The following is a 26,694-nucleotide window of genomic DNA, read 5'->3' as shown; positions in this document are numbered from 1 at the left end:
AGTGAATCAGAAGACCGCAGAATGCAGAAAGCAACAAGCTTATAGTGTTTTTATTGAAGACTTGACCTTGAGTTGCCTGGGAGCGTGCTGGGCTTCGTTACTCTGTACATACACTTGCCTTAGATAAAGACTGAATATATGTATGTCCTGTACACTGAAAGCTTGAAAGCATGCTTAGCATTACTGCTATTTTCTTGCATAGTCCTTAATACTGTATTTCCATGGGTACTGTTGTGTGGAAGAGATGCAACACAATCCAAAGGGAGCCTTGTAACCTTAGCAACCAACAGCAGCTTTGACAAATCAACAGAGGAGGAAGTGTAGCGTAGTGACGCCACGGGACAGCAGGAATTTTCTGTTTTTGTTGAGCTTTAAATATTGTTTTGTCTCTGTTAAAGATTGGTAAATATTTCATCATTCATTGTCTTTGTGCAGAATATTAAAAATACACCTAGCACTTAAAAACTTGAACTTCTTCTCATGTTGTTAGGCGCTTTCTGGATATGCAACGAGTCCTACAGTACATAAAAGTAAAAACATCACAGCGATTTTGTTTGCTCAATATGGTACCACTTTCCAACCTTAAAGGCAATGTGACTGGTTTCCTTTGATCATGTTAAATTAATGTATTCACACAATAAATGAGTGAGTCCTCTGCTGCTTGGCAGACTGCAGCTGTTATTGAAATTCCAGTGTGAGGCCTCCCTGAAGCAGATTAAATGAACCTAAATGAGTCCTGTTTTCCCTCAGTAGGAAGATCAACAGTCTCTTCAGAGTCTATTTGGATTTTGTGTCGAGAGGGTAAAAGTAATGGAGGATGTCAAAACAACCTTTTTTTTTTCCTGCACTGCTTTAAGGAAATTATTCAAAAACAGGATTTCATACTGCTTGAGTGAACAAAGTTTCTTTTCAGTTTGTCTTTGAGTATCTTCTCCGGGCATAAGAAGAGCAAAAGACTGACTGGACACCCCTGCAGGGGGTAATGCGATTGCCCAGAAATCTTTTGTGGTTTTGGGAGATGGGCGTGGAGGTCAGGGACAAAGGTCATGTTCAACTGGTTTAACACGCTTCCCTTGAAGACATTTTTTTCCACTTTCCTCCCATTTGAAGAAGGAACAATTCAGAGCATATTTGACAACTTACATTGTCAAGTTACTGGTTTAATGTAATAAAAAAAAAAAATAAACGCTGAGAATCATTTAAAGCTTTTCTCTGCCAGGTTCATAAAATGTCCCATAATGTGAACTGTCTTTGCGATTAACATGTTAGTGCTTGGCTCTAAAAAAAAAATACCTCTTTTCCCCTTTCTTGAAAATACAGTTTGGCGACTACCTGCCGCTATTTAGAATTACTCAATGATCCTGTTTCTGTGGAGGCTGCAGAAGAGGCACAGACTAAGAATGATGGGATTCCCTTTCTTCAGTTTGGACCCCCAGCAGGACCCTCGGAGCCTTCACATTTATTTTTTACAATTGCCTGTAAAAAAAAAAAAAAAAAAAGAATGAAAGAGATAGTGTATTTCAGTTGATTTGATTATTTTAAAGAGATTAATCACTGCATATGATCTGTTGAAAACATGAATAAATTATTTAAAGATGTTAAAGCTATCTTGTGTGATGCTCGTGATTTGATTATATGACTTTCTTCCTGAGAGTTCAAAGGCAAACCAGAAGGTGTCGTATGTGCTTTCAGGTAAAGATAGTACAAATTTGATTGCTCAGCACACACAGGATCCACTGTGTCTCCGCTGTGTTCCTGTGAAAATCGCACCAACATGATCAACCTGGGAGGTTACAACTATTAAAACGTTCTGCCTTGTCTTCCTCTGTGCCAGAAAGAACAAGCTGTTTCCACCCAACAAGATTAGCCAGAAGGGCAACAAATGGTCAAGCTGAGCTGGGCACACAGAAAATACACCATTTACCAACATGTTCTCATTGAAAAGGTCTATTGTAGCATATTATATTTATATAATGTCATGAATCCAGTTATCTGACCTTTAACTGACTTCTTACATGATCAAGTTATCACATTTTGCACAATTTCCTTTTCTCAGCAAGCCTGTAATTCCCTTTTATAGACCACACAGTATGAAAATATATGTGGCTCCTGGTTTTTTACAGGAGCCCATTAAGATGTTGCTTCATGATTAAAAGGTATTAACAAGATTACCCAGCAGCTACCATATGGCTCATGAAGCCCTGAGCTAAAATCATGATGGCCCAGGTATTAAGCAACTGCACATGGCAAACACTTCCAATGGCTGAACTTTACAAAGGGTTTTATCTTGTCATCTGTATGATTTACAGTCAGCATAGCACATATTTACAATGTAAAACTAAGTACATCATTAAGATGAGCAGATTCCAAGAAATGTAGATATCCTAACAATGTTTTAGATATTTCTGTAGGAGCTTGTTGCGACTCTACATAGCAAAATCGGAACTTTTGAAGGTAAGAAAACCAACAATAATTCAACAGGTGTGTGAATGTCTTACTGTGTTGTAACTGGTTGTCTTTCTAGTTTGAAACAGCAATTCAGGTATCAAAGTTAAGCTACTCTATACACATCAAAGATTTTTTTGACACTCAGACATGCAAATTTCTTGCTGAAACAGGCAACTTTTATTACATCACTGACATGAAGAACAACTGTTTCACATTTAAGCTGTTTTGTGAATTTTGAGTCATTTTTAAGAAAAAAAAAAGTTTCTGTGATTCCAACTTCTCAAATGTGAATATTTTATGGTTTCTTTAGTCTTCTGTGACAGTAAACTGAATATCTTTGAGTTGTGGACAAAACAAGACATTTGAAGACATCACCCTGGGCTCTGGGAAACAGTGAGCGACATTTTTCATCATTTTCTGACATTTTAACTAATCAATAAATCATGAAGATAATAGACAGATTATAGACAACACTTTTTATTCTCATTCATTCATCATTACATTTATTAGCAATAATAAAAACAGGCAAGATCTTAATATTCTAGTGTGAGAGTCCAAACTAAATGTAGCAGCGTATCAGACAGAGCTTTACAAAATGAACAACTTACATTAATATCAGCTTTAAACTTTGTTATGTAATGTTAGTTTCAACAATTTATTGGTGATTGTGTATTGGACCATAAGAAAACACACAGCGATAGACAAGTATGTTGAGTTTTCAACGACAAACAGGAACACCCCACTCCCCTGTCCCCACCTGCCTTACCACCATACAAACTTATAATAAATAAAAGTAAAAAATAATAAACAGATTAATCAATAACGAAAAGAATTGTTAGTTGCAGCCCTAAGGCTTTTTCATCATAACTCATTATTATTATCATCTTTATGTTGTGTTCTATTGTATTAATACTGTAGCGATTTGAGTTTCACTATGAATGAAGAGTGCAGTACAAATTAAATGTATTATCATTATTATTATTATATTTAATACATAGTAGTGTTATCTTTAGTTCAAGGACCCTTCCTCCAAAAAAACAGACAGGGCCTGATGTCACTGCTCAGCAGCTGTTTGCCCTCAGCCTCAGTAAACTTGTCTTTCCCAGACATAATAGATAATATAGCCAATATGAAAATAAGGAATTTAAACACTTTACAGTGAATTTTCTTGCATTATTTGAACAGTTTGATGCCCCCCTCCCCTCCCTCTGCTGCCCACTCTCTAAACACACCTCCCTCTCCTCCGGTCCTCCTCCTCCTCCTCTTTAAGGCTACTTCGCCAGATGGTGCAGCCTTTTCTTTTGTTTACCCATCGTGTCCATGAGTTTACCTAACTAACCTTAGCTACAAAACTATGGCCACTGCCCGGGCAGCAGCATCGTCTGGCACCGACAAGTAAGTCATTTCTCTCACTACTTCTCCTACTAAGTGAACCCGCTAGACCAAAAAACGTCTTTTGTCGGAACATGAAAAAAAGACCTGCATCCACCTTTTTACTTTGCTGTCGCTGCTTTACAACTTGAGGCGTTATGTTACCCAGCTGTTGTCGTTCCCCTCTGCTGTCTCTCTTTCCCGCTGCGTGGTGGTAAAACACACATCAATACACGCCCGCTGTTATCAGTAAAACGCCCAACATTCATCAGCTCTACTAGTCACGCTGAATTTTTGACACCTGTGGAGTCCGGCGACTGTTGATACTTTTTATTTGGGATTTCTCAATCTAACTTTTGTCAATTTATCCACATTAACCGTTCACTGTTTTGACTGACAACCCGGGAAACCAATGACAGCATTTAAAAGCCTGTGTACACCGCCGTTGTCATGGTTACAGGCCGACATTCCAAAGAGCTGGAAATCGAGGGGCGGGACTAACGTTTAAGCAGGGGTGGATGCACTTTTTTCGAACAGTAAGTGACGGCAAGAAAAAAGTTTTTAACTCTTGTAAATGAAAGGAATAACGCATGCACTCCTCCGCTGTAAAGTCATACTAATACATGCTGTTAATATCCCTCAACAACGGCCATTACCCTAAGAGACCTAGCTTTTGTTAGCATGCGCGGCTAACCTGCTAACGGCAAATGCAACGCGTCAGCTAACTTTTCTTACATTTTCATCTCAGTGAATGTTTTGGACTCTGTATTACCAAATAGTAGAACACGAACGAAAGCGAACCGCCACGTTACTTCTAAGGAGTATGCAACTTTATGAAAGTTAACAAGCTGAAGTTACCACACAGTGCAGGTGTTGTAGGCTGGGTCTGACCAATTTACCTGCATGTCTGCCAGGTGTGAAAACGCCTCTGCTTTGAAAACATGCTTCCCCATTGGACAAAAAGTGTTCAGACTCCACCCTATCCAGCTTTTGCTGCATGTAGAGTCCCTTCCCCTCCACACACTTTATTTACTACCATCACTGCACTCAATAACAGTATAATAATTGCATTCCTTGACATTTTGTCAGATTTTATTACCATATTGAGTTGCTATACTGCCACATAGGCTACACAGACAGCATATTTGGTCTACATATAAAATAAAAGTATGATAGAGGCTCAGGTAGAGACAACAGGAGTATGTTAGTATAGGAAAAAACTCTCATGGTTGACTTGGCTCTATTCTGCTCTGCTGCAGGTAAATGAGCGGGAGCGACTGACACCAGGATGGGATTGCTTCAGTAGCGAGCCGGTGCCAGAGCTAAAGCCAAACTCTCACCCCTCTGCTGCATTTAGAACTGCGACTCATTTTTTCGTAGCAGCTTGACAGCAGAGCCGTTTGACAAGGAGACAGACAGTGGATATGTGTCCCTGATTGAGCATCACAGAGCATAGGGACGTATAATGACTAATTGAAACTCACTCAATTAATGGACAAGAGAAAGTTCCCTGGCACAATGTTCAGGCAAGGGGATGCATCATCCAAGAGACGCCCTGGTGGTGGAAGTGGGCTCGGTCTGCCCCAGCCTCCTCCACCCTCCTCATCCTCCTCCACTCAGCAGGGCCGTATCCGGGCTGTGGAGGTGGCAAGAGGGAGAACCGGGTATGGTTTTACACTGTCAGGCCAAAGCCCTTGTGTTCTCAGCTGCATTCTGAAAGGGAGCCCTGCGGACTATGTGGGTTTGCGATCAGGAGACTACATCCTCTCTGTCAATGACATCAACGTCTCCAAGGCGTCCCATGAGGACGTGGTCAAACTGATTGGACGCTGCTCTGGCGTCTTGAAACTAGTAATTGCTGAGGGGGAGCGTCACAGACGACACCATCACCACCAACGCACCTCCGGTGGTCGTCACCATAGCAGCAACACAATGGCAGCATCTTACCTGGACTCATGCTCTAGCGATGATGAGTTGGATGGTTTCTACGACAATAGTGTTAACAACAACAATAACAGCAGGTCAGGCTGTGGAGCCCGTGGGGGTTGGTACAAACCTAAACTGGATTCTAAGCAGCTGGGCATCAACCGGGCAGAGAAGGTGGTGGCGGAGCTGCAGTCTGGAGGAATTTTTAACATGATCTTTGAGAACTCCAGCCACTCTTCCAGCAGCTCAGACAAGGACAGACCTGGGGTCACTTCATCGTCCAAACCACGTCCGCTGTCTGATCCAGAGTTCCCCCCATATCGTAGCTCCTCCCGTTCTCAGAGCAACCCCATCCTACTCTCTGAGGAGGAGATGGCTCAGGTTCTTTGTGATGATTCGGTCTTCCTGGACTCAGACTTCCGCCATCTGCACCTGCACCACCATGAAGAGCAAGATGTGGATGTAGGAGATGGGGGTGACATGGGCTTAGAGCCTGGCGAGGGCATCCTCAATGTGGGCATGATTGTGGGCTATCTTGGCTCCATTGAGCTGGCCTCCACAGGGACGAGTCTAGAGAATGACAGCCTGCAAGCCATCAGAGGGAGCATGAGGCGCCTCAGGGCCGAGCAAAAGATCCATTCACTGGTCCTTATGAAGGTTAGATTAAATGTTCTGTATCCCATCTGAGGACAATAACTTGACATATTTTTTAATTCAGCATAAACAATAGTGGCTTAATGTAAACTCAGTTGCCTAGTAAGCCTTAATCTTGTTTGCCACAAGGCCTCAAAGTCAACACTTAACAGGTCTGTTAGCATTTATACTTTAAGTGCTGGAAAGCAATAAATAAAATGACAAGATTATTCTATTGTAGCAGTATAAACACAGTGTATCAAGATGAAAATTTGTCTGTCATCATGCAATTGCTAAGGATGTCTGGTAACTGTGATTGTCTCATTATTTCCCCTGCTATCAAGTCGTGACATGCGTTACGTATATCCTTCCAGGTCATGCATGACAGTGTGCGTCTGTGCAGTGACAGAGGTCAGGTCCTGGCCACCTATCCTGCAGAAAAACTTGCCTTCAGCGCCTGTTGTCCCGATGACCGGCGATTCTTCGGACTGGTCACAATGCAGGCCACAGATGACCACGATGACCGTTACTTCAGCAACGGAAGAGATGAAGAGGGTGGTTTGAGGACCTCCTGTCACGTGTTCATTGTGGACCCTGACCTCTGCCACCACCAGGTGTGAACAGAGAGACAGTGATGGAATATAATTGTGATTTACAAATCGCACTTCAAACGGAAATACCTCTGCTCCATTTATCACAACTCTATCAAGAGTAAAACCTGAATAAACGGAACTGAATAAATGTGTTTATACAGATACATGGCACATTCTATTATGTAAAATCTGACCTGAAGACCTCACATTGAGGGCGTAGATGTGTTTTTCTACAAAACTGTAACAAAATAAGCTAGAATTCTCAAATATGTGTTTTTTGTAATTTTGTGTAAACACAAAGCAGCTGTAAAAGACATTTTCCTCAATAGAATACAGTCTAAAATACCACATTTCTGCTTCAAATGAGGAAATATCTCATTACAGAATAAGTAAATAAGAATAAGAATCTGGGCAAGCTTTCAATTCCAGCTTGGCAGATGTCAATACTCAGTGCTACAGACATATTTTGGTTAGTACTCAAAAAGTATTGAGGTATGATGCTGCTTGATTTTTTTTTGTTTACAGAAAGCCTTAAGTTTATTTAATTTGCTTATTCTAATCAGCCATAGAAATACTATCAGTTACATTTTATTCAATTAAAAAACATTTAGCAGCAGATACAAATATATACCTGTGCATTTTTTTTCAAACGTTTGACATTTAAATGCTTGTTTTCTCAGGTCCATTTGGGCGTGGCCATAAGGTTTGGCTTTGAGTGTACCCCTGACCCCGACACAGGAGGCTGCCTGGAATTCCCCCCCAGTTCCCAGCCTCTCCTCCAGTTTGTCTCTGTACTCTACCGGGACATGGGGGACAACATTGAAGGGGTCCGGGCCCGGGCTTTCCATGATCCAGACAACGATGCCCAGCAGAACCACAGCACCAGCAGCAACAGTGATAGTGGGATCGGCAACTTTTTACCAGAGGAGAAGAGCAACAGAGTGCTTTTAGTTGACCTTGGAGGTCCTCCTAACAACAACCATGTCTCTGGGCCACGCCACTGGGACAGTCCACCTTCATCCCAGCAGGCCTGGAGCCCCACCCTGGGAGCCGCAGCCTCTCACCCACCTCCTCCTCCTCCACCAGCTCTGAGAAATGGCCACTACCGTCACGAACCACACCTGGCTGACCTCCCTCACCCTCTCCCCTTGGCTCACCCTGACGTGCCCGGCAGGCACTCTCGAGGTGTCCACCCACACCACTACTCACCAGGGAAGCGGGGAGGAGCTGTGGGAGGAGGAGAAAAGAGAGGGGCTGGAGGAGGAGCAGGAGGAGGGGTGGAGCCGCAACGGTGGCTGCCAGTCCATGTACTGAGAGACTGGCGTCAGCAGCACCACCACAGCCACCTCCAGGGCCTGAGCAGCGATCAGGAGTCATACGCCGAATCCACCGACGGATGGTCATCAGCTAACTGCAGCACCCTGCCCCCGCCCATGAACAAGATCCCAGCTGACCGTTACCGGGCCCCACTGGCCCCTGGAGACCACCTGCCACCACCTGGAGGGAGCCAGCCTCCTCCTCCTTCACATCCACACACCCACACCCACCGGCTGGCTGCTCAGAAAGATGAGTGGGCTAAGAAGCTATTTGGTGCTGGTGACAGGGAGAGAACTGGGGCAGAGAGAGGTGAAAGAGAGAAGAAACGAGGGAACACCAAGGATGGAGAGAAAAAGGTAAATTTTTGATAAAATTGTGAAAGTGTTTTTATTAGTCATACCCTTGATTTTTCTATCAGTTTTCCTGCTGACCACTGATTTTATTCATTTTTGTTCACATATTTTAACCTTATAAATGGTCAGTTTTTCCATAACAGTTCATTTTATGATGTGTTACGCTGTGCCAGTTTGCGGGTTGTGGCCTTTTGGAAGAGTTGTGTTAAAAGTGAACATGAGATGAGAAGCCCGGGCAGCAGGTAGCATCCCCCATCACACACCCGTGCTGTGGAAATTTACTCTGACTAGAGTCTGTCCAAGACTACAGTTTATCGAGGCTATAAATCCATCTGTGTTCATCCTCCGCGTTCTCACCCTTTCCCTCTCAACGCCCTGCATTTAATTCGTTCAGGTCTTGAATGAAGTTTCTTTCTCACTCAGATGTAAAACTTTTCAGTGGTTTGAAAGTCTCCATGGACCATGTTTACCCCACCAAACATGCCTGTACTATATTGAATAATGCGAGCACCCCAGTTGGCTCTCTCCCCAGGCTTAGTACAAGTGGATTGATAAGTTATTTATCCCCACTGCTCCAGTATCAGATCATATATTATGCACCAGCCAAGCATCTGCCTTCACTTGAAAACCACCTGTTTCCCTCCGTAATGAGTCTCACTGGTAATAGCAGAGCAGCTTTTCAGACAAGTTTTAGTGGAGTAAATGTATAGTGCACAACTAACAGCTTTTTCCTTGCATATGAAAGTTATAGAGTTTCAAACAACATGGTTATATCAATTAATGTGACAAACAGTAGATAAAAACACTTTAAATTTTCCAATTAAGATAAATCTGCAGTTGAATGCATTGGCTGCATTATTTAGTGGGAATAAATTTCCTGTTGCATTGAGATGCAGTCCATTATTGACTGTCTGCTATTGTTTACAGACAAAAGAAAGGAGCAGATACATACAGAGAGTGAAAGATATATATCCAGCCCGACTGGATTCCCTCTGCATTAACCTCTCATCAGCCAGACTGCTGAAACGCTCCTACAGAATCTTTAAAACTATGTAGGAAACAATTGCATCGTCTCTGACTGGATTTACATTTTAAGAAGTTGCTGGGGATAGACTCTTGATTCCTTCATATTGAAACAGGCTGGAGTTTCCCCAGTAAAGCTCTTAGAGGACAGGGTCCCAGGGACCCCAGGGGACAATCAGAGGAAGTGTTTACTAGGCGAGGGGCAGGGTAGAGGCTGACAGTGACAGGAAGGTGGATGTTAACCTCTCTGAAAAATGTCTTCTGACTGGAGACACAGAGCTTTGGAGGCTGTGGCTGTCACGGAATGCCAGCAGTTGAGACAAAATGCTGATTCTGCTGAGATGAATGTAGATTTGTTGCACTTCATCTATCTTTCATAAGTATGTAATACTTTTTTGAGCATTACCTGACTTGTTAAAAACAGTGTATGTGTATTAAGTGTATTGAGGCAATGTGATTTTAATTGCCTATGACTGTTTGCCACATGGTGGCACTGTTTCACTGTTTGGAACCTGCATTACCTTGATCCTCCATAGGAAACCAAGCCAGTTTTTTATTAAAAAAAGCTATACATTAATTTTTCTTGGTATCTGAAGTGTATCTGTCCAACAGAGTAGACATGATTTTTCTCTACTTTCATGACATGTTTTAATTGAATACCTCACTGTGGAATTAAAGTCTTTAAATATACCAAATACAGAAACAAGCAGTTTAATCTTGACTCTTGAAATATGATACATATATTATTTATTTTAGATTTTTTTTTCATTTATTGTATTTCATGTAATCAAAAAAGAACCATTTAATTATACTGACTGTGCCTTCAAGGCTTTAGCACATTAATTCAGCTGTGGTCAGATTAGTGTAGTGTTTAAGTGTTTTGTGTGTGTGTGTGTGTGTGTGTTTGGTTTTTATGTTGACAGCTGTATTGTTGTAAACAGGAAGGATACCTCTTTTCTGTGACATCGATAGCATGTGTTTGTGTGTGAGGAGGAGAGAGAGAGAGAGAGACAGGGGGGAGAAGATCTACTGCACAGATACAAGCTGCGAATTTCCCACTAAAATTTTTGTCTTTCAGATGTTTCTCTGAAAAAGCTCTGGTGCAGCCACACCCATAACAACCCCAGCACCACTGGCTCAGATCAACAGACATTCATTTTCGGTTTAATTTTTATCCAAAATCTCAGTTCATCAAAACCTTTTGTTTGCTTTCCTCATCTTAGCCATCATAAATAAGAGTTGTTTTTAACAGGTAAAACAGAGATTATGTGAGAATATTTGTGTCAACATCAAATCAAATGTTCAAATCTGTGTTATCTGACACACATACACACACACACATACACATGCAGGGTTGACTCGGTATCCAGGCAACACCACTGGTCATCTCCTGATGAAATGCTGCCAAGACCTGCTCCTAATCAGCCAGTCAGATTCAACATGTGTTATAGTTTGGCCTCTGGAGCCTGTCAGCATTGATTCATTCCTCATTAGTCAACTAGGGTCCATTGATATATGCTCTATGCTACAGTGTCTGAAGAAAATGCCATTTGTGAGAAGATAGAAAGCACCAGAATATTACTGTTGTTCTCTAAAGACAAAAGAGCAACAGTTGTTAAAAGGTTAATTATAGACTAATTGTAGACTGTTTGAAGTCAACGCAAGACTAAGCTGCTTCTCATCTTAGTTTATAGCACCAGTCAGCTTGGTTACATCACTGTCAGATGGCTTTTAACAATAAATCTTGATGACCCAGTGACTAATTTTCTCATGTGCTCATTTTAGGCAGCAGTTTATGGCGTCATGTAACAGCTGGCCACTTTTAAGTTCAGTCATTCCAGTTAGTGGGTTTCCACTGCAGTAATCCTTACAAAAATATGAATATCTTGAATATGATTTGTATATATTATCATTAGCTTTATTATTAAATGAAAGAACAGTGAGCAGACACAGTAATAAAACCCAAATAAATGTCCATCTCTTGTTTTTGTCTCTGTGCTATGGCTGTGGTTGACTAAAGTACAATCTGGTACTGCGGGCAAAATGGCAAGACTGTACATGCCTAAGTCTAACATGTGGAATTTAACATTTAAGTGGAAAAAAAAGAAACCCCTCTTAAACAGACATGCATGTGTAACAGCAAAACTCCAGACAAGGCTGCACTGATTCTGTTCGTGTAAGCAAAAGATGGTACTGAGCATGTTATGTTATATTTTCATTTACATGACAGTTAGACATTCAATTTTCTATACCACCTGTCCTACTAGTGACACTCAAGTAGAGCAGGACCTGGCTCAAAAGTCAATACACACAGATACCAGTCATATGGTGAAAGGACATTGTTGTTTTTCTGTGGTACAGATTAAAATTTGTGTTTGGATAACGGTCAGGATAATTTACTATATGTTTGGATAATGCAAACAAATAGAAAAATTATCATATTATTATCAATGGAAACGTTTGTTTTTTTTTATTAAAGTTGTGTAATAATGTAGACATCCACTGAATTTATGAGAGCATTATTAACAGGTAAACTCAAGAGCATGGTTGTTATTGAACATAGTCCACAGTCCACCAAGAGTGTGAGTACTGTAAAGTCCCCATGCACTAATAATAATAAAGAAATAAACTGAACAAGGGTGTGTTAGAGAGAATGAGTGGTCTGTTATCAAATTATTTATTACGTATATTTTTTCAGGTGTCTGTGTCATAGCTCGACAGATAATGGATTTTTAAGGTTGATACAGATAACAATACTGATATTTGATAACAATATATTGGCAGCTATTACTTTTAATACAGAAAAAAATGTAGTACAATTATTATTAATTATTATTATAATTTTAGTACAGAAACACATAAACAGACATTTTTGATAAAGATCCCTTAAAGTCTCCTTCCACTCAAAAATGTGTTTTTCTTCTTGTTCCCTCACTTGGATGTTTGTGCTTCACTGTATGATGTATGTTTGACACTAGAAGCTTGTTTTCACATTCTTCTGTTGAGGGGGAAAGTTCCTCTGGGCTCATCTTAAACCTGCAGTGCAGGACTTTTACATATAAATCAACACCAGTTACATTCAAGCCCTTGCCAAACCAGTTCACACAATGCTGGTGAAGTCTATCACTACCAGATAAATCTTTCTGTATTTCACAGTATATGGAGTTTTTTAATCTTGTGTCTGTGGCGGCATTCCCGCGCTGGCACACTGGTAGTGCTGAAGGCGGCCGAAGCTAAGTATCCCAGAATGCATTTCACACCAACTGACGGTGATTGCTGTTGTAATTTTCACTGTAGGACTGTTAGTAGGTCACTTTATTAAATTTCAATACTTTTTCAGGTGAGAAAGTAACCATTTAGATTCCCAGTGGTCAGTTTATCCAAATAACGCCTGTTTGGGAATTTGCACCAATGTTAAGGGTAACCATAGAGACTTTGCCGGTTGAGCCAGCTAACTTCCAGTTTAGCTCTTCACTAACTTGAATGAGGAGAAAACAATTAAATCATGCAGCTCTTCTAGACTTTCCAAATGTTATCAGACCAAATGGATCAAATTCTGATAGTGAAATGAGTCATTTCGCCAGGGTTGTGACACTCCTCCGTTTTTTTATCCTCCGTTTTACAGCTGCAACAGTAGTGACATAGTCAGCTACAGCAGAGCCTATGACGTAAGCATGTGTCAACAGAGTTTTTGTAATTACTGTCACTGCCAAAAGGGGAGACAAAAGTTCTGCACTGCAGGTTTAAATCTGAGTGTACCTACCAGCATGATTTTGTGACATCACAATTAGTTTGGAGCCAATCCCAGTCTAAGTGTGATGTTGATTACACAAACACTGAGAATGGAAACATCTACACAAGGAGGAGACGTCTTTTGTCCAGCAGTTTAACTTTTGAAATTAAAAATATGTGCATATTTATAGCTTCTGGATTTTTCAGTGAGGCAGAAAGAGTAGTGTAAATGTCATTTAAATGAATGAGATAATGTACCTTTCTGGGGGAAAAACTTTACTAGACACAAATGATTATTCAAAGTAGAGTATTTTTATGTATCTAAAACATGTCTGGAGGGGATCTTTAAATGTTTTTAAGATCTGTGACCAGGACATCTACTGAAGGTGACATTTTACAGTTGATTTTACAGTTGAAAAATAAACAATAAACATATTTTGGTGTTTCTATGCTGGAATTTCTTGTTACTTATTAGCAAACATATACACCAATACTAATATATCTGCCATAAACTAATATTGAAGAGTATCAGTAAAGAGTGACAAAGTATGAGGAGAGAGGGGGAGGGGAGTGAACTCTGGGATCTTATGAATCCATGAATCCAGACCACTAAGAAACTCCCTGCATCCATCAGTTTTCCTATAGTTGGAAAGTCAATTCAGTTGGAAAGAGCATTGTTTTATCATACTCATTCAGTTCTACACATTCACACCTGGGAGCTTCCCAATACAACCTAAAGTACCTTTCTTAGCGGAAGCTCAGTAGCAGGTGTTGAAGGGAAGACACACACTAACCCTTGACACCCCACAAACCTTTTCTCACCTGGTCTAGGCTGAGACCTGGCAACCTCAATGACACCAGCTTGCTTCTCTGACATTTCAGCTACTGCCATCCCTACCTGTATGCACTGTATCACAAATGGCACACGAACTGAACACGTGTATCTTTTCTCCCCTCAGGGTGGTCGGTTCCGAGGTCTGACCATGGGCTTCCCTCCTCTCCCCCAGCGCTCCTCGGCCAGGCGCTCCTTTGGACGCTCCAAGCGTCTCAGCCTGGCCCGCTCCCTGGACGACCTGGAGGTAAGAGCAAATGCATGCAAACATACAGTACCAGCACACATATACTGTACATACATCCACCAATGAGTGTTGAGTGTTATTGCGATGCTCTGAACTGCCTCGTCTGACCGCTGTGTTGTTGTCACATTTGAGCCACACGTGCACCATCCATCTCTAATAATAGCAGCTCAAGCGCATCATACATCCTCACATGACACTTAAAGCCCTCTTCTCATATCACCATGGTAACATAGCAAATAGAACGAGCCAGTATGCACCTTTCAGCTGATATTTTAGGGTCATAGACTTAGATTAAGACATACAGCTTTGATAGCGGGGGACTGCTCTATATTAACTATGGTTACTATTTGATATGTGCAGCCACACATTTTGCTGTACAGGTTCAGCATTTTCTGCCGACTGGGTGCAGTGTGGCTACACCAAGGCGAGAATCCTACTTTTGCTCTCCATTTAGCTGCAAGAAATGACCTGGTATCCAGTCATTTGAGAGACATGAGTTTTGCCTAACAATATGCCTATTTAGTCCTACTTTACAACATTTTATAAAGAGAAAGTCTACAGTGGGTACAGCGGCTGCTCTAGTACTCAGGCAGGAGAGATACAATAGACTGCTATCATGGCTACCACTGTAAGTGCCCTTGGGGCAAGGCCCAGGTTTGTACACGGTTATACTCAACTTAATTATGTTGAAATTTAAATATATAACAATCCATTTCCAGCATCTTTTTTTGTCAGCTGTTCCTTCAGTCTTAAAGTGAGTGAAAAGACAGCAGCTACAGGATAACGCTGTACACTAAGGTTAAACTGAAGTAAAACATACTGTGTGTTATTCTCATCATGGCCTGCCTGTGTGTATGTATGTGTGTGTGAAAGTTTGGGAGACCATAGAAGAGTCCTGCTGTCTGTGAGCGCGATTCATAACAGCGGCGTTGGTTGTCTCTGTTATCCTAAGATAGAGATCAGAGGAAAGCTAAATGTTTCCGCCGTTTAGTGGCTACTTGGGCACCCTGGGAGCAGATAAGCAGATTCCACTATGTTGCTTCAGTAGTAATAGTTTTTCATATACATTTTTGGCATTTTTCCTTTATTGGACGGCCCAGTAGAGAGCGACAGGAAGTATGGGGAGAGAGGGAGAGAGACTGAATGTCAGGACATGCTGCAAAGCTCCCTAGCTGGATTCAGACTGGTTGACGCTGCTTTGTAAGTCAACATGCCCAAAACTATATTTAAATATAATTAAACACACAATATGTAATTTCTGTCATTAGGGGTCTCTCAATCAAAACAATAACAAAATATGGAGTTTGATGATCTCGTGAAGTAGTGTGGGATCATGGGAGTTGTTGTCTTCACTGTTAAACAACCAGCTTCTCCCGGTTAGGATTACTTCAGTGGTCATTGCTCAGGAGGTTCTTACCTGGAGCTGATTTATCCACAGAGGTCTCCTCCTCTCCAGAACAAACAGACCCAGGGATTAAAACCAGTAAAAACACTGAATAATGCAGTTTCACATTAAAAATCAGTGTTTCTCAGACGCTGCTCGGCGGACACAGGACATAAGGAGGGGCTGGAAGCCGAGCCGCTGTTAACATTTGCTTAGCTTGTTTCTCTGATAATTTAAGATCCAGACATTCAGCAGGTTCTTACCTGGAGCTGATTTATCCGCAGAGGTCTCCTCCTCTCCAAAACAAACAGACCCAGGGATTAAAACCAGTAATAACACTGAATAATGCAGTTTCACGTTAAAAAATCAGTATTTCTCAGATGCTGCATGGCGGACACAGGACATAAGGAGGGGCTGGAAGCCGAGCCGCTGTTAACATTTGCTTAGCTTGTTTCTCTGATAATTTAAGATCCAGACATTCAGCAGGTTTTTACTGGGAGCAAATTATCCACAGAGGTCTCCTCCTCTCCAATACAAACATACAAAGGGAATAAACAGGTAAAAAATACCGAATAAAGCAGTTTCACATAAAAAAAATCAGTGTTTCACCGACATATTAGTTACTTATGTTAGCCTTAAAGTGTGTAGCTATGTGTAGATTTTCTGAGAAAAAAAATCTTCTGAATAAATTAAATTCCTCAAAGAGAAAATCAAACGCTAGACGACTTAAAGCTCCGGATTGGCTGGCTTATAATGGAATTGGAAAGGGGTTATACTTTGCTGTACTAATCTCCATGTTGTGCCTTGAAGCTGCCTGACAGAACACATTACAAAGACCTTTTCACAGGTGCACACGATGGCTGAATTCCATTAAGCTGCTTCAGTTTCAGGGTCCTGGTATTGTGCATGATGACTCATTGTCACACTGTCATGGCTTACTGGGAATAGAGCACAGCCATCGTTAAAGAGGTACTGCACACTTAAATGTGTTTGTTGAGCTGTAAACTAAATGATATGACTGCGCTGTGATGAAACACATCAATGCCGGTGTTAATATTGACATAGAGTCGGCTGGTTGGGGCTTATCTACGTCATGAAATTTATATAAGAAAATAATGTTAACACCCACCTACCACTCTTGTAGTTGAGCCGCTAGCTCAGCTACAACACAGTTACCACACAGAAACATTTACAAAGGGCCATGAATTTGCTTCTGAATGTGACTCTCTATGTTTCCAGCGTGGACACACAGAGTCTGACAGCAGCTGCTCATGGCTGGTTAGCTCTGACTACCACCTCTACATCACTATTCATGCTACACTGAGCAGTGGTCAGTCGGTGTCCCCTTACCTCTCATGTCACACACTACGTAGCCAGGTGGCCACGCCCCCTACAGTCGTCTGCTGTGCAGTCCTTTGCTGCATTTTTTAAACATGCTTGGAGGGAGGGAGCTAGCAGAATTTGGGTGTGCAGTTACTCTTCAATGTTATAAGTTACACCTGAGCCTTTCCTACAGGGACAAGTCAAAATATCTGCTGTGAAAAAGTCCTATACAACATAGCCTCCATTCCATCATATATATATTTTTAATCATGACACAGATAATAACAAAAACCACACAGCAGGTGGTAATATTTGAAGCATCCGTGCATTTCAGTAGACACTTGGATTGTCCACCGTTGTGTGTGTTTCTCTGTCCCATTGCCAGACCATCCCATTGCAGGGTTTCTCTCTTCTTTTCTCCTCCTCACCCTCATTCCCCGACCTCCCTCCCCCTTTATTCTACCTTTTTCTTCCGGTCGTTAGGCCTTTTTCTCTTGCTGCACATGCTGTAATGTCCACAAACAGAGAGGGCTTTGTGTCGGGAGAAGGGGGAGGAGAGAGAGATTGATGTGTGTGTGTTTGTGTTGAGGGGGGTGGGTGGTGGGGTAATGGGGTTCGAACTTAGCCTGCACTTCTAATGAGCTCTGATGAGCACCAAGCTGACATTCTTCTCGTTAGTGAGGCCTCAACACAAAAGTACATAGAGTATGTAGACACACACACACACACACACACACACACACACACACACACACACAAACATACGAAGAGACATGCATGCACATACACAAACACATTGCAACCTGAAGTCAGTAACACTCAAACACATAAATGCACATAAGCTTACTATGATTGCACTATAATTGCAGTTAGTTTACACACACACACACACACACACACAGTTCTCAGCCATCTTGTTCACTGTGCAATTTAAGCCTTTCTAGCAGCTTTCAGACTTCATGCTGTTGTTGTTTGAAGTGTGTGTGAGTGTGTATAAAATATGCACAGTAATGTATGCACAGTGCATGTTGCCAAAGCTTGAGGCTTGCTGCTTATCTTGTGATGGGTCTAATTGTAGAGCTCAACCCTAACACACTTAACCATTACACACATACACGAATATGCAAACAAACAGACATTGTCTTATGACAACAGTAAAGGGAAGGAAGTCAGGCTGTACACATCTGCCCCTTTCCAGCTGTGTGTCGATCTTAAGTTGGAGTATCTGCCATGTCATTAACATATACTGCACATATATATGCTCTTATCGTATTTTTCGAGTCAGCAAGATTAAAAAAACACCCTCACATGCAGCTAACTGAATTAACCATTTGAAAGGACGCTGACACACACGCAAACAATCTCAAGTGGTCCTAGAAGGCTGAACTGTGTATGGCAAGGTGACTGTGGGTGCAATTCGTCCCAGCTGTATAAGCTATTTACTAGTAAGACTCACAAATGAAAGCAGGCACAAATAATCATTTAGAGGTCATATGCACAAATTTAAGTACCAAACAATGCAGACAATAGGCTGATTGCAGGGCTGATTGCTTCTGTTTCCTCCACAAGCTGCAACATAATGATAGGTGGAGGAAGATGAAATTTCCCTCTAGTGTAGCTCAAGCGTTGGTGGGAGAGGCAATTCTAGCAAGGGAAAAAAAAGATGTTTTACCAGTGCACACAATGTTCTCTATATGTTTTGGAGAAGAGAGTGAAATGTGAAAAGTAATCAGCCGTGGGGCTATCTGGTGGCATGTTCCCTCAGGGGAAAGGTTTTGACAAAGTAACAGTTTTATTCTTTACAAGAAGCCTTCTGTGGAAGGATGCACATATTGTTTAATTTTAGCAGATCTAGTATTTTACAGGGCCTGAAATTCATTTTTCAAAATGGGGGGGAATTCCCCCCCTTAAATGCTTCATATAGGGGGGATTTATACACTTTGGGGGGGGATACTACTTAGTCTTTCTTTTGATGGCTCCCTCTTTTCTCTTGTCTCCATCCTTTATACTTTCCCTGTCCACTTGTCTCCTCTGCTTCATCTCTTTCCACTTAATAACAACTCTGTTTAAAAAAGTTGCAAGTTTGTCTTTATATGCTTGCGAGAGATGCTGCAACAGCAGAGGGGGCTCATAGCCTTGTAGAGAGCGAGAGAGAGAGCGCGCCATGTGTGTTGTCCAGGGTAGAAGTCGGTCGGTCTGATGCAGCGCTTCCGGCCAGTCGTCCTGCATTCAGCACCAGTGCAAACGTTGGCTGGCTTAAGGTTTGGCAGCACTAAAGCTAAAGCAGGTCCAAAGAGATTCTTCATGTCATTTGGTTTATACAACCTCAATGTAAGTTTTGTATAACATTCCCCAGATTACAGTAATTAGTGCAGTGCCCGTTCAAAACGTCCCTGTTCTGAACAGGCCAATTGCTTATTATTTCTTGAGAACCGCATGTGTATGTGTCAAGTGACAAACATATCAATTAAAACAATAAGGATTCAATAAATTAAATGGTTTAAATTCAGACAGAAACTTCACCAGTGAGATTAAATTGAGGTTCAACCATAGAAGTAGTTTACGGCCTTCCATTGGTTGATTCTGCTGCCAATCAAACATGTCTGCACTCCTATTGGCTAGTTATACTGCCTCCACCGCTGTTTTTTTTCTCCTGTGTGCAGGTGTTCTTCTCTCTCAGGCAGTTTAACTAAGCGAGGCATGTGCCTTTATCTCGCTCAGCAAGTGAGAGTCCAGAAGCCCCACCCAGATATGATGTGGCGGTATTTATATCAAACAGCCCTTGCTGCACTCAGACATGGAGCTGAGCAGCTCACTGTTCACTTGTTTATTCAAAGTGTATTAATATCAAACATGTCGTGTGTCCAAATTGCACCAAATTCGACATTGCATGTCCTTGGGTTCCCAGCAATGAACCCACCAAGTGTGAAGTAGATCAGATGAATGGCTCTCAAGATTTTCGAAGGACAAACATACAGACAGACAGACTGTGAGAGAGGTTTAAATAGTGGTTATCATATGATTTATTTTACTGTATATATTATATATGTTACAAATGTTTTCAAACTAAGGGGTCAATGTTTGTTGTCAATTCAGTGTGAACTCTTGAACTTGTTCCTATCTGAGGGTTGTTTGTTGACCTCTGGGGTTAGCTAGAGATAAACAACCCTTTGCCTTAAGTCTATTGCCTAGATGAGCTAAATTTAAAAGATGTCCTTGCGTGAAGTCACTGACCATTAGGTCTCTGTAAGTCATAGTATGACCATACTTGTTTGTAAGAGGGTGTAACAGTTTGTGGAAGTGTCCATTTAAGGGCCTGACTGTTTTTAACTTTTTGAGAGGTATAAAACTGTCTGGTTTGTGTGGTCGCAATCTTTAGAGAAAGGGATGGCTTAACAACATGCTTTCTCTCCAAAAATACAATTGGAGACTCACTGTCACACTGTCTGTTGTACAATTGTATTTTTGTTTTGTTTTTTTGTATATGGACATTTGTATAATTGTTACTGATTGTGTGAAGGATTGTACAGTGTCTACAACTGCGTCAACAAGTAACAAGGTTTAATGTTCTCTCTTGTGTCTTTGTGTGTTCTTGAGTGAGACATGCAAAAATTTCCATGACAAGACAGACATAGATTCATAGATGAACTGCAGTGCCCGTTCAAAACATGTCTAAGACATCCTGCAGTAAGTCTTGAATGTAAATGCCATGTTTCGTTCACAGTACAAAGTTCAATAGTAGAGCATTAGTCTCTTAAACTTTTTCAAGTCATTATCACTATGGATGTAATCCCACCTATGCCCATGTTGTGGGTTGCAATGGCAGGATGGCGGTGTCCGTATTTCCGCTTGTTGACTCCACTTGCCAAAGAAGCAAATCAATGTTGTATATAAGGTTTTTTTTTATATATTTCTCTAGAACGGCTCATTCAAACAATTTCACACTCGACACTGCACTTCCTTGAGCCCCCAGCAATCCACCTGCCAGGTATGAAATAGATCGGATGAACGATTCTCGAGATAGGTGAAGGACAAACATACAGACCGATAGAGCTTCCTTGCTTTATTGTTAGATGACCCTTAAAGTGGCTATGTATAATCAATATTTTTATTTTATAGTTTCTATTATAACCAGGAATTATCACTCAACTGTGCAGCTCCCCATGAATTTATGAAGCTTTATAGCGAGCTTCACCTCATTGTTTTGCTGTCAAGTCTACAACTTTAACCCACAGTTAGTGACCAGCTGGTGAGCATAATCGAGAATTTACAGTAGCAGTTAAAGAGCCAGATATTTCCCTCAGCAGTTGGTAGAGACCCAAACCAGAGCTAAAAGAAAGTGAAAGTGTTGGATTTACATTCACCAGATGGACAGAAACACGACTTTGAATGATAATGTTGCTCCGTAACTGCTGGATGCGTAAATAAGCAACTGTTCAAACAAATGTTAGATAACAAGTTCCCCATACCAACTTAAAAGTTAACGATAATCGGTGTTGTGTTCAAAACTGTTTCTGCTGTCTCCAGGTGACCAAAAGATAATTATTGCAACTGTAATATTTTCATCATGTCATATCCCATTTTTGATACCATTTATGGCTGTCATTTTATCAGCAATAGACATTCAATATTTCTTTATTCATTAATGTCTTTCTATATGTATTCTTTTTGTGCACTTTCCCTTTGATTGCAGATGGGCATAACATTACAGACATGTTGGATTTTCAATATTTGTGTAGTTTTGAAATACCAAAGCCTGACAGTTTCTATCTAACTTATCATTATCATCTACTACATAGATGTGTGCCTGTTTGTGAAGTGTATGTTTGTGTTGGTTCATGCTTTTTATATCTCTGTGCTTGTACTTGCATGACTTACCCAAAAGCTAATTGACTTAGAACCATAATGTTGTCATCTACCCTGCCAAGACAAATGCAGTCTGTCTCTCCATGGGGAATTGTGGGAACTCTCATCTAATCTCACACACAAACAGGCATCATGGCCTAAGCACAAGACATTTGCCTGACAGTTTCCACTGTGCTCTGAGGTCAACTCACCTTAAGTTTAAGTTCAGGATCTGTCAAATTCCCAGCAAACTTACATGTGATCTAATATCTAATGCTCTAACGATTAGAATGTTTAAGAAAGGCAAAATATTGTTATGAGTATTTCTTTGTCAAACAGTGGTCTGATAAGAAAAACATCTTAAACCTTAAATGGTGTTTTTAAGTCTTTCATAATACAATACTCACATGCCCATACAGTATGGAAGTGATGGGAGGCAAACCCACAATCCTTGTTCTGTGCAAAAATGCATTCTAAAGTTCATCTAAAGCTAATATTAGGCTTTGGCAGTTTCATCTGGTCGAGTCAGGAGGGTATCTTCCAAACTTAAGGCCATTTCAGTGCAAAATTCCCCACACTGTGTTGCCTTGCTAAGCCGCAGGGAGCCACTGTGATAAAAAGAGTGAATTTTTGTGCTAAAAAGGCTGTCACTGGGAAGCTATCCACTTGCTTTGATTAACTGTGACTGCTGTGGGCTCATATTGACTTTGGTACAACTTTGGCATGCATTTTTTTGTTTTACTATTTTTTTTTTTTTTAAAGAGAACCAGGACTGTGGATTTTGTCTTACATTGTAATAGCATGAGGAGGGGATCTCCTAACGGCCAGTATGGACAGAGTTAATGATTACAGCAACAAAAACTGTTTTAATGTACCGAATATTGAGTATTGTTTCAAGACAGACTTATTTTAATTGTAAACCTATTCTTTAAGGTTCAATTATGGCTCAGTTGCTCAGAAAACTCCTGTGTGGAAGGCTGTGATATGCAGTTGAAAGCTCTGGAAAATTATAGAAAGTTGAGATTTTTACTTCAAAATAAGTATATACTGATTAAACATCCAAGTTATTATTGATAATTATTAATAAGTCAAGGATGAGGCTTGCGATATTTGATGACCAAACAAACAAACACGTCTTTTTTTCAGACTTTAGAAAGCTCTCTCTGTAGTCACAGAAGACATACAGTGATATACAGTTTTACATGCTGAGTAGTACTAACCCTGATGAGTAAACTGATCTTCATGTGAAATCTGTTGAGTTCCCCTTTAAAACAAAATATTCAGCCAAACTTTTACATCATGTCTGTCTATGTTTTTCACACACAGCCAAACCCAATGTTGAAAACCAATGTAAATACAGTGCTGGGATAGACTCCAGCCCCATAGTGACTGTGAATTGGAATAAGCGATATGGACACATGAAGGAACTCCTCCTAATTATGTGAACACAGGGCCTGAATATCTTTGTGACATTACTTTAAAACCCTTTCCGAAGCTGTTTAAAGTGATGTTTGTTGTGCCTTGTAGTGAAAACATTTGTGTTCCTGTTGTGTGATCGACTGAATGCGGTTGCTTCCTGTGTGTTCCTGTCTGTAAAATACTTATTTATCAGTGCTCAATATGAGTAAAGTGGTGCTTCACCCGCTTTCCTCACCCCTGGGCCATGTAGAGGATGGGCAGGAGAAGGGTTTGTGTGGGAGGGAGGGGGTGTTAGGGTGAGTACCGCCACTGTCTGTCAAGGCATGTTGAGGAATGCAGATATTTCCTAGCTCTGCTGTACGCAGCCATATCATAGATTCAGATATCAGTCCATGCTGTCAACTCACTGTTTCTCTCACTCTCCTTCCACTTGTGTGCATGTTTGTATCTCTCTTTCTGTACTCTGTCGCCTCTCAGTCCTCCAGGATAGATCATTGCTAAACCCTCAGTACATCCACTTCTCCCTGTTTTGCCTCTTTCTCCCCCTTGTTCTCCACCCATCATGAATGTCAGTTTACTCTCCGTGCTCCAGAGACATGCGTGGGGCATACTAAGCAGATGACAGAAGAGCACTGAGGGTAACACATTCACCCAGCACTGATCTTATGTGTGGGTGTTTGTGTGTGTGTGTGTTCCTTAATGGCAGGGGTCTCCCTCTGCAGCCCTGCCTCCGCATTCGTCTAGAACGTGTGTATGTGCGGGTCTCTCAGACCACAGCAGTGTGGGTGGAATAGAAATTATACAAGGGTGGGTGGGTGGAAAAGCAGAGAAAGAGGAGGGGGAGAGCAGAGAGGCAGGGCAAGGGAGACGATAGAGAGAGAGAGGAGGGGAGATGAGAGAGAGAGAGAGAGAGAGGAAAGGGGAATCAAGCGACAACGACATTCTGTAGCGGTTTGGACATTTGAAAGCCATCACTTCATCTCTCTGCTTGCACACACACACACACACACATTGAACAGCTGATGACAATGTGTGCTGAGGGGAGCTCTCACACGCAGTGCTGAGGATTACTTGTCTCTTCCTTCATGGAGCAGCAAACTTTGAGCGTGGATTCTGAAACGGCCGCTGAACCAGTGAGTAACGAGTTGCGTGTGCACGTGTGTATGTGTGTGCGCGGGTATTTGTGTGCGTGTGCTCTTCCTATATTTGATGCAGTCGCATCTCACTGATGACTCCCTTGCTTCTGTCACATATTGCATGCAGATTGTGTTACACAATCGTGACTTTTTGTTGACCAATGTTACTGAAACAGATGCTGTAGGTTCTATCAGAACTATAACTGTGTTTGCCACTGTGAATGTAAAGCCTCATCAAACTCTTTTATTTGAACCGTGAAGCAACAGAACAAATGAGAGCTACTGCTTAATGTCACAGCTCTCTGCTTTTGTTGTTGTTGTGGACCTGTCAGTTCACACTCCAATACATATGTCTTTAGATTTAAATGTGTTGAATGAACTTAAACTTTACTTATGAGGCCTAGCTCTGGAATGACAGATCATGTGACCTGTGCAAAGCCAATCACAAAGCTGTTTCTGGCTCTTCTGAGTTAAAGGGAAGCCTGTTGATTCTTTGATTCAGTCCATTAGATCAAAAACTGCAGGGCATCGAGAGAGGAAAGAGACAGTGTTGTATTTATTTTCCATGGATCTTACTGGGAATTGTTGTGAGGAAAATATTTTGATATGTTATTGTAGTCTGCTATTCAAATATAAAGGTGCCAATTAGTTACAGTATGTCTAGTTGCAAAAAATAGGACGAATATTTTATACTAAATGTACATTGTGTTAATATATAACATAGTATGTGGAGTGAGATTATAGTCAACAAGGTTGTTTCATGTAGTCAGTTGGGTCAGTTGTGTGTGTGTGTGTGTGTGTGTGTGTGTGTGTGTGTGTGTGTGTGTGTGTGTGTGTGTGTGTGTATGTGTGTGTGTGTGTGTGTGTGTGGGCAATCTTGAGTGAGGGGGTTTTGACACTCTGGTGGAAAGCAGCACAGGACATTATTTCACTAAACACAGCAGTGAGAAAAGAACGGCCTGAAAGCCCTCTGACCCAGCACACACACACACACATACACACACACACACACACACACACACACACACACACACACACACACACATACACATAGGCATAAAAACACTCATTCATATCCCCCCCAAAAAGTGAATAAGCACACAATCCGATGCTCAAAGATAACAACCTGCACGCACATCTTCTATGTGAGGGTGTGTGTATGTGTGTGTGTGTGTGTGTGTGTTCCTCGTGATATCCCCTGGGAGCAGAGTGTGTTGGGGTAGGAAAATCAGATGATGAGACAGGATCAACGCTGCTCCTGTACATGAAACACCTCAGGAGGCCAGGAGTCACATCAGATGTAGCTCCAGTCTCAGATAAACACAAGTGTTCCTTTTTATCTTCATCAAGTGCCAGATGGGTGCAGTTTACCACATCAGCACAATCAAACGGTGTCATGTGATAAGTCAGTTGCTGGGCTGTGAATTAAATGCACTCAAAAAATACAGAGGGTAGACAAAATTATACAAAAAAAAAAACGTACCAGTTTGAGGCTTCAGTTTGAAGTGCTGTTAAGCAAATATCCTGTCAAGTGTCTTTCAGTCAGTTTGTTGAAGGTCTGCTTATGACCCCTGTTCCTCTTTACTAGTGTAGTTTTCCTGTGCTTGGCATGAGTCATCATGATTTTTTAAACATTTATCCCCTTGCCATATGACAGAATTTTGCAACATTTGTGACTGTTGTCACCAGCTTGTTAGCTACTTACTACTGTAAATCACAATTTCAAAAAGGAGCAACACGTGAGTCACATCAAGTTGAATAACAAGTAGTGGTACGTGTCTCTACATGTAATAGAGATATGACAGTCACCAGTTTGATGAGTGGGATTTCAAGGACATATTACACAATTCACAAATAGGCCACTTCTGTTATTTTGGCCAACATGCGTATGTTGACTTTCCTAAATATCATCAGGTGTGTGTTGTTGCCAGTGACGTCTGCCTTCAGCTGGTGGTCTGTCTAGTCCCATTGATAAGGCTGATTAACTCATTGTCATTGATTTACTGTCACATTTAAATAATCATTGGTACAGCTAATGGCACATTTCTTTCAGCATCAAAAGAAAAATGATCTGAAGAAACAAAAAAGCTTTTTTCCTGCTCTGATGTACTT

The 26,694-nt window shown here is 41.3% G+C and overlaps 1 protein-coding gene and 1 long non-coding RNA gene across 7 annotated transcripts in view; one reads left to right on the top strand and one right to left on the bottom strand.

Annotated features, from left to right (window-relative positions):
- Positions 1-219: 219 nt before the first annotated feature.
- Positions 220-5,072, bottom strand: LOC121907954. The gene is made up of 2 exons (XR_006099137.1): positions 4,678-5,072; positions 220-1,476 (listed from the first exon to the last, which is right to left on the bottom strand). It is a non-coding gene; the product is annotated as an uncharacterized LOC121907954 (long non-coding RNA).
- Positions 3,400-26,694, top strand: part of rgs12b (regulator of G protein signaling 12b) — a 48,313-nt gene continuing 25,018 nt past the window's right edge. For 5 of the 6 annotated variants that reach the window (XM_042427439.1, XM_042427448.1, XM_042427417.1 and 2 more), the window contains exons 1-5: positions 3,853-4,355; positions 5,079-6,402; positions 6,753-6,992; positions 7,652-8,644; positions 14,356-14,475. In XM_042427439.1, coding sequence (XP_042283373.1) covers positions 5,311-6,402; positions 6,753-6,992; positions 7,652-8,644; positions 14,356-14,475 — 2,445 coding nt within the window. In that variant the 5' untranslated portion in view covers positions 3,853-4,355; positions 5,079-5,310. The other variant, XM_042427428.1, reaches the window with a different exon arrangement.

The sequence above is a fragment of the Thunnus maccoyii genome, chromosome 2, assembly GCF_910596095.1.
Source record: "Thunnus maccoyii chromosome 2, fThuMac1.1, whole genome shotgun sequence".
Classification (NCBI taxonomy): Eukaryota; Metazoa; Chordata; class Actinopteri; order Scombriformes; family Scombridae; genus Thunnus; species Thunnus maccoyii.
This window is presented reverse-complemented; position numbering and strand designations above follow the sequence as displayed.